We start from the raw sequence: 21,123 nt of genomic DNA on the forward strand, positions 1-21,123 counted from the left end.
TTTGAACCTGGATATGAATTTTGAGGGGCTTGTTGTAAGTGAAATCCGTTGTTGACATTATAGGATGAAGCCATAGTTTTGGACATAATCACTCACCATTTGATCCCTTTAAGGGAATATGCATCTAAAACACAAGTAGAAGATAATTTTTTAAACGATTTAGTTCTTAAACTCTTTCATGATCTTATGTGATTGAAGTGCTACATTCAAATGTAATTTTACTCATCTTTTCAAGTTTGTAAGATTATGATGTTAAACTTAGAAGCCATGTGTTATTCATCTTCATGTTTACTTAAGTATGTTGAACAGAGTAGGAAACACGAAAGGAAAACAAGCATTTATTAAACACCTACTATGTGCCAGGCACTGTGTTAAGAGTTTTTATAGATATTTCATTTGGTCCTCACAACAACCCCATGAAGTAGGTGATATTATTATCCCCATTTTACAATTGGGAAAACTGAGGCCAACAGGATAAGTGACTTTCCTAGGGTCATACATTGAGTAAAAGTTGGAGGCAAGATTTGAACCAGATCTTCCTGACTCTAAGCCTCATTCTACAGGAGATTTGGAAAATGTGCTGGTGCCAAATTCAGAGGACCTGGGTTCAAATCGCAGCTTTACTCCTTACTACCTGTGTTTCTTTGGGCAAGTCAGTTTTCTTTTCTGGTCTGCAGTTGCATCATTTGTAAAATGTGGTGGGTGGGGGGCAGCTAGGTAGCACAGTGTATAAAACACAGGCCCTGGATTCAGGAGGACCTGAGTTCAAATCTGACCTCAGCTACTTGACACTTACTAGCTATGTGACCCTGGGCAACTCACTTAACCCCCATTGCCCCGCAAAACAAAACAAAAATGTAGTAAGTGGACTAGATGGTCTTTATAAGGGGCTAAAACTCTAGCTATGATGTCTAAAATCTAATGAGTGGTCGCCTTAAATTAGAAGTTTTAGCACTAGTCTTTGGGAATTAAGCATTTATTAAAGCATACTAGGTATTAGAAGAAAAAAAAGAACACATGGAGTTAAGAAAAAGCCTATCTAGCCTAGAGTTCCAGCCTGTTCTGGTTCTTCTTCAAGTCCTCTGCCAGGAGCCTACTTCAACCATGAACTCCTCTCAAACTGAGTGTGGAAGCTTTTTATAAGTCTGGAGCAGAAGCGGTCCTTACACACTGCTTCCAGCTGATTGGTAGGTGTCATCCAAATCCATTGGTTCACTGGACTTGAAGGTGGTCCTGAGTTGAGTTCAAAGTCCTTAGATTCTGAGAACAATACCTCCTTAAGGATCAGCCAGGTGTGGTTACAATCTAGTTAACTTGAAGTAGGCTAATCAGCAAAGTCAATCACTCTCATTTAATTCAATCAGTTTAGATTAATCTTGAGGTGAGCCTTTGAGTATCTTCTGAATCCCATTATTTTCTCACATCTCTAAAGCCTCTTCTAGATCTGGACTCTGATCAATTTGAAGTACACTCTTCATTTTCCTAGCTAAGCAGCAAGGACGCCCAGTGGATAGAATGCCAGGCCTGGAGTCAGGAAGACTCATCTTCTTGAGTTCAAATCCAGCCCCAGACACTTAATAGCTATGTGACCCTGAGCAATTCCCTTAACCTCTTCCTCTGTTTCTTGACCCATCCAATGGGAATGCTAATGATAGCACTTATCTCCTAGGATTGTTGCATGGATCAAATGAGATATTTGTAAAGATCTTAGCCTGGTGCCTGGAGCATAGCAGGAGCTTAATAAATAAATTCCTTTCTCTCCCCAGATTTTGCACCTTGGTTTAAGCTGCCTTGGAATGTCCTTGAAGGTCTCTGCTTCTTCACTTGTTGCATGCTTTGTCATTTCACTCAGTTTTCTGCTATAAAACAATAAGTTTGAACAAGTTATTCTCTAAGGTCCCTTGAATTCTAAAATCACAGAAACACAGGATTTCAGAGTTTGAAGGGATCTCACATACAGAATGAAGCTTATATTTTTAGTTGTAACCAATACGTGGATCTGTTTGCTTGCACATAGTTATACAGAAAGTCATTTCGGGTAGCAAGGAAAATAGGGTAGTGATAGTAATGTCCTCCCTTCCCAAAATCAAGAGAGAAAAGTGTAAAGAAGTTTTAAAAATACACAAGGGAAAACAGAAGGAAATTCAGAGTGGTACACACAGAAGCAGAGTATTGCTAGAATTGCTGAGTTAAATCATATATATATATACTACAACAAGCACTTAATGTGTACACTAAAGTGCTAGGGATATATTTTACAAAAAAAAAAAACCCATTGACAATAGGGAATTTTTAGGGTCTCATACAATCTTCTTTTTCTGTCCTTGGTATAAGGAAGTGTCTATGTTTGTCAAGTTTGTAATCATAGAAAGAATTGTTTTTTAATTAAAGAAACCTCCCAGCTATTCCACCCTTTACTTGAACTTGAAGAATCTCCTTATTTACAACACATCCCTGACAGATAGTCATTTGCATAATAATTCTAGCAAGAAAATGTACTTCCTCCCAAAACAACCCATTCTACCTTTGGTTAACTTTGTTTTTTCTTGCTCTGATCATGATAGTTCTAAAAGACTTACAATAAAAAATGCTATCTACATCCAGATAGAGAACTGATGGACTGTTGGATGATGCTTTGAGTGCAAATTGAAGCATTTTTTTCCTCTTTATTTTTCTTGCTTTTTTTTTTTTTCAACATGTCTCATGCAGAAATGTTTTGCATGACTTCATATGTATAATGAGTATTGTATTTCTTGCCTTTTCAATGGGTAGGAGAGGGGTGGAGGGAGAGGGAATTTGAAACAGAAAATGAAATTTAGAATTTCAGAAGAAGAAGAAATCTTGTAATTATTGTTCCTCACAACCTAAATTTGTAACTTGTTTGTTCTTACTTGTCCCACCAAAAGATATTTATCCCATATTCTCTTCATAAGAAAATTTCACATATTTGAATACAGCAGTCTTGGTTCCCTCTGCTCCCCTGCCAAGTTTTTTTTCCCTAAGTTAAAGATCCCCAGTTCCTTTAACTTATCTTCATATGGCATGTCCTCTATCACCTGATTGCCCACTTTGTACACTGTCATTTTTCTTTCTTTCTTTCTTTTTTTTTTTTTAGTGAGGCAATTGGGGTTAAGCGACTTGCCCAGGGTCACACAGCTAGCTATTAAGTGTCTGAGGTCAGATTTGAACTCAGGTACTCCTGAATCCAGGGCCAGTGCTCTATCCACTGCGCCATCTAGCTGCCCCCACTGTCATTTTTCTAAGAGATTGTATTCAAAGTTGAGCACATTACTGCTCATGTTTTATAACAAGGGCAGAGTACTTTGAAATGATCATCTTCTTGGTCCTGGACACTATATCTCCCAGCTCAACCTAATAAAAACAGCTAGTAAATGTCACGTGTCTGAGGCCGGATTTGAACTCAGGTCCTCCTGAATCCAGGGTGTCACCTAGCTGCCCTCCGTATGTCTTTTTAAAATCTAAGATGGTTGGTGGGATTCCTGTGGACCTAAAACAATATTTTTAGACACTCATACTTTTTATTTCTCATCAGAATTGGTTTTCTTTGTTTCTAAATTTATTATTCCCCCCACCCCTCCTTTTTTCCTTTCCTTTCTTTCACTTTATTTTATTTGAGACTGTCTATTTCTCACACCCAGGCTGCACTCGTGGCCCTGATCCCTCTGCTGATTGGCACAGATGTTTTAACGAGTTCCATTGTTGATTTTTGATCTAGAAAGTTTTCTCTCTCTTCAGACAGCTCGGCAGCCCTCTGTTCCCAGGGACTCACTGCATTGCTAACAGCCTTCAATGTGTACTCCAGATTGACTTTAGGGATCAAGTAATTCATCATTCTCAGCCTCCCTGGGTAGTTGGTGCATGCTACCACAATTCGACTCAGAATTTCATTCTTAAGAGCTTCCAATTCTAAGTTGACATCACCCACAAAACTTCAAACCATGAGATATACTACCTGTCCTTTTGTTGAAACTTTGAAATCTGTTCCTCCCAAATCTAGGACACATGTTAGACTATTCCCAACTTTCTGTACAAATTGGAAGATTGAGCTCTTGCTTCTAGATGATCTTTCTGAGTTCACTAAAGAGTTATTGACTTCATCTGGGAATTCATCTGGTAACTAGATTCTAGCAAAACCTCTTTTATTTTACATTGGAGGAAACCAAGGTTCGGGTAGCTTAAGGGACTTGCCCAAGGTTCCACAGGTAGTAAGTAGAATCGGGATTTGAATCTAGATCCTCAGAACAGTTATTTCCTCCATGTTTGTGAGAATCAAATTCAGAAAAGAATTTCCCCTTGTTGGTTCTACTTTTAGAAATTTGAAATTATCATTAAGGTAATTCAGGAAATTATTAGCTCTGCTGCTTTTTCACAAAAAGAGAGCTCTAGCATCTGTCTGGATAATTGAAGTTTCCCATCACTAATATGATTTTCTAGGTTTGTAAACTGCTTCCTGAAGTTTTTAGCAATTTCCTGTTTCTCCAAATAGTCTATAATATGTCCAACAATTAATATACTTCTTTTTCTGCCTCCATTAATCTTCATCCCAATTTTTTCTAACATTGTCACCTCTCTAGTTTCTCAGTCTTCTAATACAAACATATCTGAATATACAATGTTACTCTGTCCCCTTCTTCACTTAAACTTTCCTGTTCCATTTTTTTTTTTAAGTGAGGCAATTGGGGTTAAGTGACTTGCCCATGGTCACTCAGCTAGTAAGTGTTAAGTGTCTGAGGCCAGATTTGAACTCAGGTACTCCTGACTACAGGGCCGGTGCTCTATCCACTGCGCCATCTAGCTGCCCCTCCTGTACTTTTTTGAATAAAGCATGCCCTTCTAGAGTCATATTCTAGTCATTGAATATCATTCCACCAATTTTAATGATACCTGTGAGGTCAGTTTTTCTATTTTGCATGATAATTTCTTGTTCATCTTGTCTGTTGGCAATAGTTTATATAGAATCGTTGGAGGCTAAACATTTTGTTGCTGGATCCCATTTTAGATTTAATCTCACATAAATTTATGGGTGTTTCAGTTGCTTGTCTCCCTATGTTGTCTCTACTCCATTTTCTCTCTCACCCTTCCTTTTCAATTTAAAGCCCTTTTGATTAGATTTGTAAGTCTGGATTATAGGATCAAGAATCCTGAGTCATACAAGAGGACAGTATTTGTATGCTCAGTATATCACCATTCCATTTCCCTTAGTTTGTGGTGCCTGATGAAATTTCCTTCTCAGGATCAACATGATATACTTATTTATTATGAATATGTCACCTGCTCAATCAGTGATATATGCATACTGTTTAATCTGCAGAGATCTACAGGGACGTAACTGATAAAGTTTGGGGTCTCTAGATGGTTCTTGCCTATGAATTGACTTAATCTGTAAAGCCATAACCTCCTGGGTGATAAAAGATTTGACATAAAAGATTTTGCCAAGCACAGTTGTGTGGTGAATTTCATGCTTTGTGTTAATATTCTGAAAGGGGAAATACCTTCTCAGAGTAATGATAGATACATCTCCTAAAAAAGTGAACATTAAAGTGTTTCTGCAAGTTTGTCAAACATATAAAATCTTTTGTATAGAATACAAATATAATAAATATACTGTTTACTGTTTTTTTAAAAAACGGAAAGAAAGAAAGCTCTTGAGATAAAAACAATGAAAAACCCATAATGGCCCACGGGCTGAGTAGACTAGGTGGAAGGCTCCAGTGGGGCAACATTTCTCATAAAGACTTTGGGGCAGCTGTTTTTTTGAATGAAAAAAGCAGGAGCAGCAGAAGCTTGAAAGTTTATCCTTTTTATGTAGATGAAAAGCTGCTAAATACAAGAAGGAAGCTGGAGGGAGACAGAATGGGAGGCCTTGCCATAATGTTGGCCAGTAACTCTGGGAGATGGAAAGTCACAGCTAGAAATTTCAAGGAAAATAATTTGAACTTCACAGTAGGGAAATAAGGAGCTTCTAAAACATTAAAGAGATTAACACTACACACAAAGGTTTGATCGTGCCCTCTGTGAAATGGAGAGATGCAAAAAAAAAATGTTGGGTGGTGCTTTTGTTCTTTAGGACTTCATTTGCAATCTACCTGTTTTATTAAAAGTTATTCACAGGGGCAGCTAATTGGTGCAGTGGATAAAGCACCAGCCCTGGATTCAGGAGGGCCTGAGTTCAAATCCAGCCTCAGATACTTGACACTTACTAGCTGTGTGACCCTGGGCAAGTCACTTAACCCTCATTGCCCTGCAAAAAAAAAAAAGAAAGAAAGAAAAAAGAAAAAATATCATTATTTTTCATGTCCAAATTAGGAGAATAATTAATGTCTCTGCCCATTTAAAAAAATATTTATTTTAATTTTTCTCAATTACATGTAAAGATATTTTTTGAGTTCTAAATTTTTCTCTTACCCTCCTTTCCCTCTCCCCTCCTGAAGCTGGTAAGCAATTTGATATAGATTATACATTACCATCATGTTAAACATATTTCCACATTAATCAGAACAAAAGGGGAAAAAACCGCAAGAAAAAATAAAGAACAATAACAAAAAAGCAACAACAAAAGTGAAAATAGTATGCCTCGGTCTGCATTCAGACTCCATAGTTCTTTTTCTGAATGTGGAGAGCATTTTCCACCATAAGTCTTTCGGCATTGTCTTGGATCATTGCATTGATGAGACCAATTCATATTTTTCTTAGAAGCTTTGGATGTAGGAGCTTTGACTTTGTTATCTTCTTCTGAGGGTATCACCAAAGAAACTTTCTAGGGTCAGTATTTTTTTCTGTTTGCTCATTTTCCCAGCCTATTTCTTGACTTTTAACTCCTTGTTAAAGTGGGGCACTGCTTCCAGAGTGGAGGGTACACTATCCCAAGCTTCAGGGGGTTTGAGCAGCTGTTCTCCAACATACTTCTCTGAAATCTGCCTGCTCACCATTTCTTATAGCCCATAGTGTTCCATTACATTTATATACCACAACTTGTTCAGCAATTCCCCAAATGAAGGTCTTTGCCCATTTTTTCCTGATTCCTCAATTAACCCTTAAATGTTCAAATGAATATAAATTTTTAAGAACATGTTTTTACATGGTGTTACTTGCTCCTTCACTAATCCATCCTCCACATAGTTGCCAAAACCATCTTTGTGAAGCAGAAGTTGGATCATGTGACTCCTCTACTCCAGAATTGTTAATGGTGCTATCTTGTTGTTAGGACAAAGTACAAACTGCTCAGTTTGGCATTTGAAGTCCTTTACAATCCAGCTCTGCTCTGCATTGTTCTTTTTTCTTGCTTTCTAAAATATAGCCAAACTGATCTGCTCACCATTCCTTAAGCTTAGCATTCCATATTGCGTCTCCATGCTTTGGCATCGGGGCACCCTGCCTCTGTCTGGAATATATTCCCCCTCTTAGAGTCCCTTGCCTCCTTTAAGGCTCAGCTCAGATACAAATACTACTTAAAAGCTTTCCATATCCCCATAAGTATTAGTACTTTATTTCCAAGTCACTTGGTATTCTACTTTTGTACATGTTATTTTCCACTAGAGGTATACAGGCTCCTTTAGGGCAAAATTTTATTAAAACTTTTGTCTTTCTAGCCTTTTTCATATGAACAAAGGAGAGGCTTAATGAATGGGGGCTTGATTTGCTAATCTAAAGGCTTTTTTTCAAGAGGAAAATAGGAAACCTGGTGTTTCTGACTCTTCCTCCTGCTTGTATACTTCCTTCTTTCCTGTGTCTTCTCCCACTGAAATATCTTCTGCCGTCTGTTTGGAAAGAGCAAGTGATCCAACATAGCAAGTCCAAACGTTCCTTCCCTTTAGGCCTAAAAATATGTCGGGTGTACCCTTCTGTTGTCGTCTTCAGCTTGTCTCATAGTCTTTGCTGGATGTTTTTGAGGGATAGCCTTCACTAACAAATGCCTCTTTTTTTCTTTTTTAAAATTTGAACTGCTATGGGATTTGGAACTGTTACAGATGCTTGAGGTCATGGGAAGGTTGATCTCCAGATAAATGAGGTTTTACTGTAATGCATCTATTTCAATTTCCCCCCAAATTTCCATTTTATTTCTTTCCAGGAAAAAAAGGAAGAAAACTTTTCCATAGCCTCAAAGTATGTGTACTTTTTAAGCAAAATATTTTCTACTTAATTTCTTTCTGTCACCCATTTTTTTCAATTCTTAGTCTTATACTTAACCATTAAGGCACACTAACTCTCAACAAATCCAAAATTTCTAGAATAACTAAGGACAGTTTAGCACATCTACCTGCCCTGAACACACATGCGATTTTGCTACTGGCTTGTTGTGTGACCTTGTCACTTGTCTTAGTTTCCTTATCTATAAAACAATTTGTGGGGGCAGCTAGGTGGTGCAGTAGATAAAGTACCGGCCCTGGATTCAGGAGGACCTGAGTTCAAATCTGGCCTCAGACACTTGACACTTATCTAGTGTTTTTTCATTATTTTCCCTCAAAGAACTTTTACACTTCACAATGACTAACCTAAGTGAATAGGTAAGGTTTCTATTTTGCTCATTTGTTGTTGTTTTTTTGGAGGCAACAAGGGTTAAGTGACTTGCCTAGGTTCACGTAGACAAATAAGTGTCTGAGGCCTTGTTTGAATTCAGGTCCTCCTGACTTCAGGGCTGGTCCTCTATCCACTGTGCCACAAGCACTGATTCTTAAGGATGTAGAGGGGCCAAAAAGTATGAGAACCTCTACTCTAGATGGAAGTTCAGTAACTTGTTCCACCCTACATTGAATTACCATGTATTTGCTTTGTGTGTGTTTGATATTTACTTACATTTATATGTACATCTTACCTCTCCTCCTAGAATCTAAATTCCTTGAGGGTAAAAATTGTTTTGTTTTTGTCTTTATATTACCAACACCCAGCACAATATCTCAGCACCATGTCTGATAAGAACTAAGCACTTGCTGATTGATTCCCCAATATGAATAGGTAAATAGCAATATTTTAAATGGTCTTCAACTGACTCTGTATGCTCTGGACTCACCAGCATCATAATCACACAAAACAAATGAGTCACAATGTCTCCAAAACTTTTAATAGTAAAACTTCACTAAAACTTTGGGGAATTGGGGGCAGCTAGATGGAGCAGTGGATAAGGCACCAGCCCTGGATTCAGGAGGACCTGAGTTCAAATCCGACCTCAGACACTTGACACTTACTAGCTGTGTTACTCTGGGCAAATCACTTAACCCTCATTGCCCTGCAAAAACAAAACAAAGCAAAAACCTTTGGGGAATTATTCTTATACAACCCTTTGGGAAATCTAGTATAAATACAGTAGTATTATCTTTATTTGAGAGATGATGAGTCAATGATATGAAGTGGGGTAAGTGAACTCTCTCCTACTTATTTGACCTGGGGTAAGGTACATTGGAAAAACACTGTCTAGAAAATTGGAGGACCTGATACCTAGCCATTCCTACCCATATGACCTTGAGGAAATACCTTCCTAGGCTTCATTTTCCTCATCTGTAAAATGTAGAGGGGTCAGAGGGAGGTTGAACTAAATGGCCTTTGATATTCCTTTTACCTGTCGATCCATGATCCTGTGATCCCAGGGCAGTAATACCAGTTCTATGAAAGACCAGGTGACCCAGAGCATAGAGCAGCAAACTTAGAATCATGAAGACCAGAGTTTGAATCCTGCCTCAGTCACTTACTTAACTCTGTGACCTTGAACAAATCTAACTTCCACTGTCTACCTCAGTTTCTTCATCTATAAAATGGACATAACTACAGCATCCACCTCCCAGGTTGTCATAAGGATCAAAGGAGAAAACAATATGTAAAGAGCTTTACAAATCTCAAAGTGCTATTACTGGGATTGATGATTACTTGTGGCCTTCTTTCAATCCCCATTCTCCTTGATCTTTCTCTGCAGCCTTCAACACTGCTGATCACTTTCTCCTCTTTGATACTCCCTTCTCTTTAGAGAAACTCTCCTGGTTTTCCTAATTATCTATCTGCCAGGTCCTTCTGTCTCCTTTGCTCAGTTCTCCTTCAGATCACACCTTCTCACTGTAGGTATCCCTCAGGATTCTGTACTGGGCCCTCTTCTTTTCTTCCTATATAGTACTTTACTTTACTTAGAGGGGCAGTTAGGTGGTGCAGTGGCTAGAGCACTGGCCCTGGAGTCAGGAGGACCTGAGTTCAAATCTCACCTCAGATACTAGCCGTTTGACCCTGGGCAAGTCACATAACCCCAACTGCTTTAAAACAAACAAACAAATACACAAACATCCAGGGTCATCTCCAGTCTACCTGATATATATCTTGCCAATGGACCCAGATGTCTCTAGAAAAGAGAGTGAAGTTGGTGACCTTGCACAGCCCTCTCCCACTTCAATTCAGTGCAAGTGATGACATCACCCTAATGTCGTGGTCCTCTTCGAGAATGAAGGCCAAACAGCAATTTCACTTAGGGATATCATCAGCTCCCATGGACTTAACTGTCTCTATGCTGATGATTCTCAAATCTACTTTTCCTGCCCCAGTCTCTCTGCTAACTAATGTCTTATCTTCAACTGCCTTTCAAACATCTTGAACTCAATATATCCAAAGAAGAACTCATTATCTTTCCCCCTAAATCCTGTCCCTCTCCTTACTATATAGGTCAGGGCTTCTTAAACTTTTTCTACTAATGACCCCTTTTCACCTGAGACCCTGGGGATATAGAATAAATATATATAACCTTTTACTGTCACCAAATTTTGCCTCTTTTTATGTCCCTAGTGTTTAACCCCATACCAGGGGTACTGTACCACCTAGCTGCCCCCACAAATTGTTTTATAGATAAGGAAACTAAGACAAGTGACAAGGTCACACAACAATAATAGGCCCTTAATAAGTATTTGTTGATTGATTTATCTAATTATTTATCTTTTCCTTCTACTTCTACAGTGTACTAACAGCCTTCATAATGTCTGTCCACCTCACTGCCCATCCATTTATTGATGTAGTATTTTAATTTATCAACCTACCTATACTACCTATGTGTGTGTGAAAACAAATACACACATATACATATACGTAAGTGTGAAAAGTAGTTTCACATAAAGACACTAGACATTGGAATCAGAAAACCTCTTGGTTCTGTCCTGATTCTACTACTTATAGAATGTATGACCTGAAGAAAGAAATTGACTTGATATGTTGCTGAGCCTCAGTTTCTTTACCTGTAAAACTCATTCATTCCTCATCTGTAAAAGCACCCTGCAAACCATACATAAAAGCTGATTACCATTATTATTATTAAAGTGGAGATAATGACTAATTCTCTACCTACTTCACAGGAGTATTTTTTTTTTTAATTTTTTTGCGGGGCAGTTGGGGTTAAGTGACTTGCCCAGGGTCACACAGCTAGTAAGTGTCAAGTGTCTGAAGTCAGATTTGAACTCAGGTACTCCTGAATCCAGGGCCTGTGTTTTATCTACTGTGCCACTTAGCTGCCCCACACAAGAGTATTTTTTTTATTTAAATAAGATAAAATAACCATAACAAGCAAAATAAACATGCTCTGTAATGATCAGGGTTTCTTACTTTAGGTAAGGAATTGGACTAGGTAACTATGGGGGCCTTCCAGATCTGTGGTTCTTTGTTTTCTTTGATTGGGGGGAATAGATTAAAGTTTGAGAGACTCCTCATCTATTGCAGTTGGAAACAGATGGAATTTTTATTCAGGAAGCTCTAATTGTTTCCACTTGCCCCCTACCAAGAAAAAGGACAAAGTATTGGGCCGTGAATCCTCATTTTGCCCTTAGACAGGTGGTGTTTCACTGTGCACACTGCTTTTTTGGCTCATCCAACCTCTTTTGTGTTTTTCTGAACTGGTTTTCCTAGAGGACTTGGTCGGTAGTAAGATCTGGATTTTTTTTTTCCTTTTTCTGTTTGAAAAATGCAAACTGAAATGCTGACAGTAACTGGAAACATCATGAATTTTTAATGCCATCATTATTACATGACTGCATTAGGTTTGCTTTGTTTTTCCTCATGTCCTTTATTTTATTTAGGGTTTTCTTCTTGGCTCCATTGCTGCCTGTGTATGACTGTTGGCAAATCACTTCATTGCCCTGAAACTCAGTTTTCTCCTATGCAAAATGGAGATAATAATACTTGCTCACAGGGTTGTTATAAGGAAAGCACTTTGCAAACATCAAAGGTTTCTATAAATATGAACTATTATTATTCCTGGGATGTTTCCTCATAGATAATCTAAGCTAATGCTTTATCATGCTCTTACTGCAATCTATTAATAGTGTGTTTGAAGTTGTAGGAAGATAAAATGTTTTCAAATTGGATTTTAGTTACTGAACAGCTAAAAACTTAGCAAGGTATCAGTCTTAAAAAAGGATGATACTTTAGGAAGAAACACACAGCCAGAAAAAACAATTGCTGTTTCTTAATGATGTACTTTGAAAATAATAAGTGACGACTAACATTTCCATAACATTTTAAAGTTTACAGAGCATTTTTGTCACAATCCTGTGAGATGGGTAATGTGTAAGTTTCATTATCCCTGTCTTACAAGTGAGAAATTTAATCTCCATGTGGTAGAATGACTTACCTAGGATCATGCAACTCATAACATTATAATAGATTTATAGCCAAAGGAACATTAAGGGTCATCTAGTTTTAACCTTTCATTCTACAGATGAGGAAACTGAGGCCCAGAAAGGATCCGCGTGTTGTCCAAGGTCACACAGGCAAAAATTGGCAGATTTCAAAGATTCAAACCCAGGTCCTCTGACCCCATCTCTTTTCAATTTATTGTACTGTTTCCCTTAGCAATATGTTGTAAATTCTTTTGACAGAGTCATTTGAGTGGTCAGCAGGTTTGATGAGTTTTGGTAAGTTCTCCGTCACATCCTGGATTCATTCCTCAGAATATATATGAGTATGAAGGGCAGCTAGGTGGCACAGTGGATAGAGCACTGGCCCTGGATTCAGGAGGGCTTGAGTTCAAATGCAGCCTCAGACACCTAACACTTACTAGCTATGTGACCCTGGGCAAGTCACTTAACCCCAATTGCCTCACACACACAAAAAAGAATATATATGATTTATGAGTATGTCAAAGTATTGTATTGTATATGTGTACACACATACAGATGTATATACACATGTAGATATACATATGTATAAGAATATACATGTTTTACTTAAATTTGTCCTAAATTTCTTCCCAATTTTATTCAGCAATAAGATTTTAGGGGTTAATAATCATTATAATAATAATACTTAACATTTATATAGTGCTTTAAGGATTTCAAAGTGCTTTATAAATAGCTCATTTTATCCTCTCAACATCTCTGGGAGGTAGGTGCTATTATTCCCTGCCCTTTTTCAGATAGAGACTGAGACAAAGAGTAAATGACTTTCCCAGGGTCACACAAGTAGTAAGTTGTACTGCAGAAGCAGTACAACAGAAAGATTTTTCTTTACTTCCAGACATCCTTTCTTTTAGTTTAAAGTTGTCAAGACACAGGAGAAGCTTTCACTGAATTCTTAGCTAGATAACATCTAAGCATGACTTATGGTTTACTCAATTAGTCCTGTCCATCTCTTCATGACCCAATTTAGAGTTTCTTGGCAAAGATACTGGAATAGTTTACCAATTCCTTCTCCACCTCATTTTACAGATAAAGCAACTGAAACAGGGTTAAGTGACTTGCCCAAGGTCACGCAGCTTGTATTTGTCTGAGGCTAAATTTGAACTCAGGTCCTCCTGACTTCAGGCCCAGGTTCTATCCACTGTTCCACCTAGTTGTCCCTTAGTAAGGATATAGAGATAGTAACAGTCAATAGTCAGAGTCTGGATTCAAACTCCCGTCTCCTAACTCTATGTTCACTCTGCTAAAACTTTCTGCTTCTCACCAGGCATGGTTATGATGGAATCCTGATGCATATATGTTTAAAGCAGTTAGACATTTTCTTCACCTTCCTTTGTTCACACCATTCTCTTTTCCTGGAATCACCAACACTTTTACCTTGAGGGAGGCATCATAGTACAAAAGAAAGAGCACTTACTCTAGGATCACAGGATCTAAGCTCAAATCTTGCCTCCTGACACTACCTGAAGAACTCCAGACAACCAAGTCAGCCTCCCTGCTTTCATCATCTGCAAAATGAGAGGGTTGGATTAGGTGGATTCTGAGGTCCTTTCCAGCTCTCCATCTATGAACTTATGAATTGATCTAGAAATCCCACCCCTTCAAGATCCAAGCTGTCCTACATGATGATGTCTCCCTTCTTTCCCTTCACTGAAAGTGCTTTCATCATCCTTTGAAACCCCTTAAGACTCTATTTTTGTGGCCAAGTCACTTCATTTCTGAACCTCAATTTTCTCATCTGGAAAGTGTGGAAAGAATTCTGAATTAGGAGTAAAAGTCCTTGGGTTTAAATCCTTGCAGCAAGTCTCTGTACTTGATGTTTCTCATTTGTCAACTAAAGGGGAGAAGGGTTGATTAGTTGACCTCAAGGATCTCTACCAGCTCTAAATACTATTCTCTTACTCAGGAATAAGTGAGTTCCCAATCATTGGGAGGTCTTCAGGTGAAGTCTGGGTGACCACTTGTCAGGCATATTATAAAAGGGATTCTTATTCAGAAATGTGGTAGACGACCTCTGAGGTCCCTTCCAATGTCTAGACTGTATAGTCATACCTCTCTAACCCTCTTCTGAAAGGAAACCCCACTTCCATAACAAGCATCCAATTTTCACTTAAAAACCTCCGAGGAAATCAGGAAGGGCAAGCCCCTCCCAAATATCTTGAGAATATTAGCAGCCTAACAATGACTAAAAAGTCAGCACTTTTCTTTAAGGGAAAACCAAATGCTATGGAAAAATTACCATTTTCTTCCCAGTACCTAAAAAGAGATTAGTGAAAACAATAACAAAACCACCATAAATGTCTATTTATATATACAATAATATAATAATAGGATTATATGTAAGTATGTATCTAGAAACCTTAAATAGTTTAATCAAAAAATGGATTTGGCCATCATTGGGCATTCAAATAAAATGTGAATATATATATATATTTTTCATAATTTATGCATTATTATGGAAAAAAGCATCAAAACTGCTATAGTTTCCAATTTCTACTGTTTTTCACTTGTAATCTATTTTAAATAAACTTTGTATGAATTTTTTTTTAAATAAAAGAAAACCCCCAAGGAGGAGCAACTCACCATTTCTCAAGACAGCCTGTTCCACTTTTTTTTTTTTTTTTTTTTTTTTTTTTTGGTGAGGCAGTTGGGGCTAAGTGACTTGCCTAGGGTCACGCAGCTAGTAAGTGTAAAGTGTCTGAGGTCAGATTTGAACTCAGATCCTCCTGACTCCAGGGCCGGTGTTCTATCCACTGCGCCACCTAGCTGCCCCCAGCCTGTTCCACTTTTGAACAGCTCTGATTATTAGGAAGGTTTTCCCAATATCAAGCCTAAAATTGCTTCTTTGCAACGTTTGCCCATTGGCTTCTTCATCTACATGACTGCTATCACATCCTCTCTTGAATCTTCTTTTGTCCACATTAGACATTCCCAGTTTCTTCCAGCCAGTGCTCATATGGATGGCCCTTCACCATGTTGGTTACCATCCTTTGGATGTTCTCCAACTTAATGATGACCTTCTTAAACCGGCTCTCAAAACTGAACACTATTCCCTATGTTTGATGAAGGCAGTACAGAGGGTCTCTCACTTTCCTGTTACCAGAAGCTGCCATCTGCAAATAAGTGCCTTCACTTTCTCTCCTCTCTCTTCTTAACCCTTACAATCCAGCTTGCAACCTCATTGCGCAATACTCTCCCCACAGAAGAATGTAACCTACTTAAAGACAGGTGCTGTTTCACTTGTATCCCTCGGGATCTAGCACTGTGTCTCACACATAGTAGGTGCTTAATACAGCCTTGTTCAGTTGTTTGTAGGGTTAAGCTAGTTTCTAAGAAATCAGTGCTTTAAATAACTAACTAACAAACTCACAGGCAAGGATACCCATCAAATGGGGAATGGCTGGACAAGTTGTGGTATGTGATTGTGATGGAATACTACTATGCTTTAAGAAATGATGAGCTTGATGATAGACTTGTGCAAAATGAGAGGAACCAAGAGAATGTTGTATACAGTAAAGCAGTTGTTTTTTTTTTAAGAAGAACTTGGGGGCAGCTAGGTGGCGCAGTGGATAGAGCACCGGCCCTGGAGTCAGGAGGACCTGAGTTCAAATCCGGCCTCAGACACTTAACACTTACTAGCTGTGTGACCTTGGGCAAGTCAGTTAACCCCAATTGCCTCACCAAAAAACAACAACAACAACAACAACAACAAAAGAACTTGGAGGGGGCAACTAGGTGGCACAATGGTAAAGCCGTGGCCTTGGATTAGGAAGACCTGAGTTCAAATCTGGCCTCAGACACTTACACTTACTAGCTGTGTGACCCTGGGCAAGTCACTTAACCCTCATTGACCAAAAAGAAGAACAACAACAACTTGGAGCAAATAAGTTATTTTGACTATTATAAATGCCTAAATTAACTACTTGCATCGAGAGAAAGAACTGATAAATAGATGTTAAGAATGATTTTACATATATATGTATACATATTTCTGTTTAATGGTAGCCATCCTAGGGGAGGGGAGGGAGGGAAAGGAAGAAAAAAAAAGAAATTTACATGATAATGTTATTCTATTTAAAAGGAATAGCAAGTTGTACATAATTTGCAGTTTTGTTGGCAATCTTATTTTGCTACGTTATAGAAATGCTTGTTTTATTCCATAAATTAAAATAAAATAAAGCTTCTTTTAAAATAAATAAATGTTTATGACAAAATTGCCATTTGCTCTTCTTTTTCAGACCATGTACAGAATGAAGAAAACTATGCACAAATTCTAGATAAGTTTGGAAGTAATTTTTTAAGTCGGGATAATCCAGATCTTGGCACTGCTTTTGTAAAGTTTTCCACGCTTACTAAGGAGCTATCCACCCTGCTGAAAAATCTGGTAAGAGATTTCAGAACTGAAGTTTCTCTTAGGGTACTATCACAATGCATATATAAAATAAATTATATATATGTATATATATTATATATAAAATAAATTGCCAATTTCCATGCCTGCCAATGAGAACCATTTAAATAATGTGGAGAGAGCAAAGGTACAGTCTTTTCATTTGCTCTAATGCACAAGGGTGTCAATTACATAGGTAGTTTAAATGAATTTTAAAAGTTCTGCAAATAATCTGTTTCAAGTGACACAGTGGCTATAGCACCAGGCCTAGAGCCAGGAAGACCTCCATTTAACTCTAGGCTCAGATACTTACTTACTGTGTGACCCTGGACAGATCACTTAATCTCTGGCTCCGTTTCTGGTTTCTAAACTGGGGACAATACTAGCACTTACCTTCCAGGGTTGTTGTGAGGAACAAATGAGCTAACTTTTGTAAAGCACTTAGTACAGTGCCCAACACATGCTAGGATCTATACTAACATTAGCTATTACTAATGTGGAAAAAATAGGAGCATTCCTGCACAATAAAGAGGAAATGTAGCCACTAGGGTATTATAGACTGGCTTCCTAGAATGACATTGACTTTATCTTCCACTATTTTCTTTAAACTATCTCTACCATTTTCTCTTTCCTCTTTCTTCTCTGGCTGTTCTCCGATTAATTTTCCTTTTCTTGTTTCCTTTCCCTTGTTTCATAATTTCCCTGATCTTCTATGTCCTTATCAGTATGAGAGAGAAAAGTGTACTAGCCTTGCCCGCCTCACAAGACGGATTTGAGGATGAAGGGAGATCCCTTTGTAACTGTAACGGCTACCAAAGGTAGTCATGGTGGGACTGGGATTAGGGTTAGGATCTGGATTCAGATGTCTCCTCTGTTGCTTACTACTTCTGTGACTTTGAATAAGTCTTTGTGTCCTGTGGACTTTAGTTTTCTCATCTCTGAAAGCGAGTTCCTCTGACTCTGTCACAAACTCTCTAGGTCTAAGGCACTGTAATGCTACATGCCCTTGTGAATATTTGTAGTGTTGGGTGTTAGAGAATAGTGCGTGTGTAACTCAGTCTGTTAGAAGTGAAACGAGCACAGTAGCAGGAAGATATCATGGTGAGGTAGAAAATAAACTTTGAATTGGGAGCACTGGGTTCCAGTGTCAGCTCTGCTGTTGACTGGCTATGGCAAATTTGGTTTGTCTCTCTGAGCTACATTTTTCTCATTTGTGACGAGAGAGTTGGGTTAAATGATTTCCAAGGGGCCTTCCAGGTCTACATTTTCGTTCTGAAGGAGTGAGGCCGGTGGTGATGGCAAGGGCAGCTCATATTTCAGGGGACTTTCTTTACTCTCACCCCCACAAGATAGGTAAAGCAAGTGCTGTTTTCCCCATTTTACAGATGAGGAAATAGAGGGTCAAAAGTTTAAGTTACTTATTCTAAATTACACAATATCAGAGCCTAGAATCAAACCTTTATCTTATGGTTCCACTTGCTATAGATGATAATTTTCACACTATTCAGAATTTAACTGACCCTTGTACTTATATTTCTATAATTAATTCATCATTGTGTAGTGAGGTAGAAAGAACAAGAGCTTTTAACCTCTCTGTGCCCCAGTTTCCCCATCTGTAAAACAAGGAGATTGGACTAGGGAGCCATTAATGTGCTTTCTAACTCTAGATCTTGTAACCAGATACTCTAACTAATCTGCTCTGAAGCACAATAACACTTTGATTTTCTATAAGCTCTTCTTTCTTAGCTGAGTAATCATTGCTCTCATATTATCCCCACAGGGAGAGTCAGTGCTCTGGGATGTCTGATAGAAAGCCAGGCACTTAATTAAGATTATGAGATCACCAATTTTAGAACCAGAATTCGCTTTAGAAGGTCATCTAGTCCATTCCCCTCATTCTACAGATGAAAAATTGAGGTTCAGAAAGGTTAAGGGACTTTCCAAAGGACACCCAGGTATTAAATACCAATCTGTATTCAAACCTATGTCCTGTGACTGTGGTCTAGCGCACTTTCCACTGAAATGTGTATCTGCTGCGACTACATCCGCTCCTTGAAAGCAGAGACTGGGGAGAGAGAGAGAGAGAGAGAGAGAGAGAGAGTGTGTGTGTGTGTGTGTGTGTCTGCCTTTTTTGTATCACCAGTGTTTGGCACATAGTAGGTGCTTAATAAAGGTAGCTGACTGACTCTACTAGCTTAAGTAACAGAGGCACCATGGTTTAATGCAAAGAAATTAGACTTTTAGGAGACTTTGGTGTGAATCCTGTCTCTGTCACACACCAGCTGCATGACGTCCCCTCTCGCCCTTAGTACCTTGGTGTGTGAAGGGTGGATAATAAGATCTGCCCATTTTATATCATAGCATTGCCACCAGGCTCAAATGAAGTCATGCTTTTGTTAACTGTAACAAAGCATTATATTAATATGAGCTGCCATTATTACATGATTTTCCTGGTTAGGTAAACTTCTAGGACAGCCTAGAGGTCTCTTGTGTACCAACCAGTCAAGTGTTTTTTCAATTAGACTGCTGTCTTAAGTATCCTTACTGCTTTCCCTTTCTCTCCCAGGCTTGAAGAACAGGGACTACTCATGGGCCCAATTCCTCTCTGGCACAGGAACTTTTAGCTTCTCTTTTTCTAACGTGGGCCATTTCACCCTTTCTTAAGCAACCTGGTGGCTCTTCCCTAATCCTGGGAGCTCACTAGATTAATACTAAACTTAGTACAATTACCTAGTTGGCTTAACCCATTCACTGTAGCACAGAATTCTTGATATCAAGAGATCCACCAGCCTTAGTCTCCCAAGTAGCAGGGATCACAGATGAGAGCCACCATTCCTGGCCTCTTGTATTTTAATGTCATTTTGTTCTTTAAAATAATATGTTGAAAGAGAGTCATGAAAACATTTCTACTAAATGTTTCTTAGCTCACTTGGCTGCCTGAATTATGCCATTACTGTCTTTGACCCTACTGAAGCAGCCCATGAGTGAACTGAGAATTCCATTACTTCGATTTCCAGAACCACAAAATGGGGACAGGAAGGGAATAAATGGTAGCTTGGAATCGATATATTTCAAAGGAAATATATCAAGGAAAACCATCTTAATGCGTATCCCTCTTAACAATTGCTTAGTAAAGTGGTATGGGGGCGGGGGAGAGGGAGAGACCAAGAATACCTCTTTTTAAATAGTGGGAGGTGCCCAGCTCCTTTAAAGCATTGCCAGGCTTTTAATGCCTTTCCCTGGTTTCCCCTCCAAGCTGAGCTTTTGGAAGCCTTGTAGTTTGCACAAGAACTGGGGTCCTTTTTTTAACGGTTAAAGAGCAGTTATTGCTTCAGAGCTGTTGAAGTAAAGAAAAGATTCCTCCAGCTGTAGAATATTTCCTGTTTGCAATCATTGACTATGGAGGTATTGTGGTTAGGTTGAGGTCCCCCCCACCTTTAATTTTTCTGGGTTTTTTCCTACCCTCTTGACAGATTTTCAGAGAAATGAAAAAAGTACAACTTTATGAGGTTAGCTTCATATCAAATAGATCTCGACTCCCTTATTTCCCTTGTCCCCCATGTCTCCCCCTACCCTTCTGTCTCTCCTTTTCTCTTTCACAGTTTAAGAGAGGCTGGAAGAGGGGGCAGCTAGGTGGCGCAGTGGCTAGAGCACTGGCCCTGGAGTCAGGAGTACCTGAGTTCAAATCCGGTCTCAGACACTTAACACTTACTAGCTGTGTGACCCTGGGCAAGTCACTTAACCCCAATTGCCTCACTAAAAAAAAAAAAAAAAAGAGAGGCTGGAAGAGCATGGGATCTCTGAGTTATAGATGGGCAACATCCCAGGTCTTCCATGCTGTATTATACATGAGAAATTTCATCTTATTACCTTATGTTAAACTATGATTGAAAAGATAAAACCTTTGATCTGTCAGATTTCACATCATGTTCTGTCAGACTTTACTGCCAGTTAGTGTTTTTATTTTGTTTTGAACCTGGGTCTTCCCATTTCACCCAGGCTGGATGTGCAGCAGCTATTCATGTGCCCTGTCCCAGTGCTGATCTTTGAAAATTTTGGCCTGCTTCATTTCAGACTTGG

The 21,123-nt window shown here is 38.7% G+C and overlaps 1 protein-coding gene across 1 annotated transcript in view; it reads left to right on the forward strand.

Moving 5' to 3' along the window:
• Positions 1–21,123, forward strand: part of ASAP1 (ArfGAP with SH3 domain, ankyrin repeat and PH domain 1) — a 375,367-nt gene that overhangs the window by 189,728 nt on the left and 164,516 nt on the right. The window contains 1 exon segment of the mRNA XM_043965620.1: positions 16,892–17,037. Within this exon segment, the coding sequence (XP_043821555.1) occupies positions 16,892–17,037 (146 nt within the window).

Source organism: Dromiciops gliroides, chromosome 1 (genome assembly GCF_019393635.1).
Source record: "Dromiciops gliroides isolate mDroGli1 chromosome 1, mDroGli1.pri, whole genome shotgun sequence".
NCBI classification, from domain to species: domain Eukaryota; kingdom Metazoa; phylum Chordata; class Mammalia; order Microbiotheria; family Microbiotheriidae; genus Dromiciops; species Dromiciops gliroides.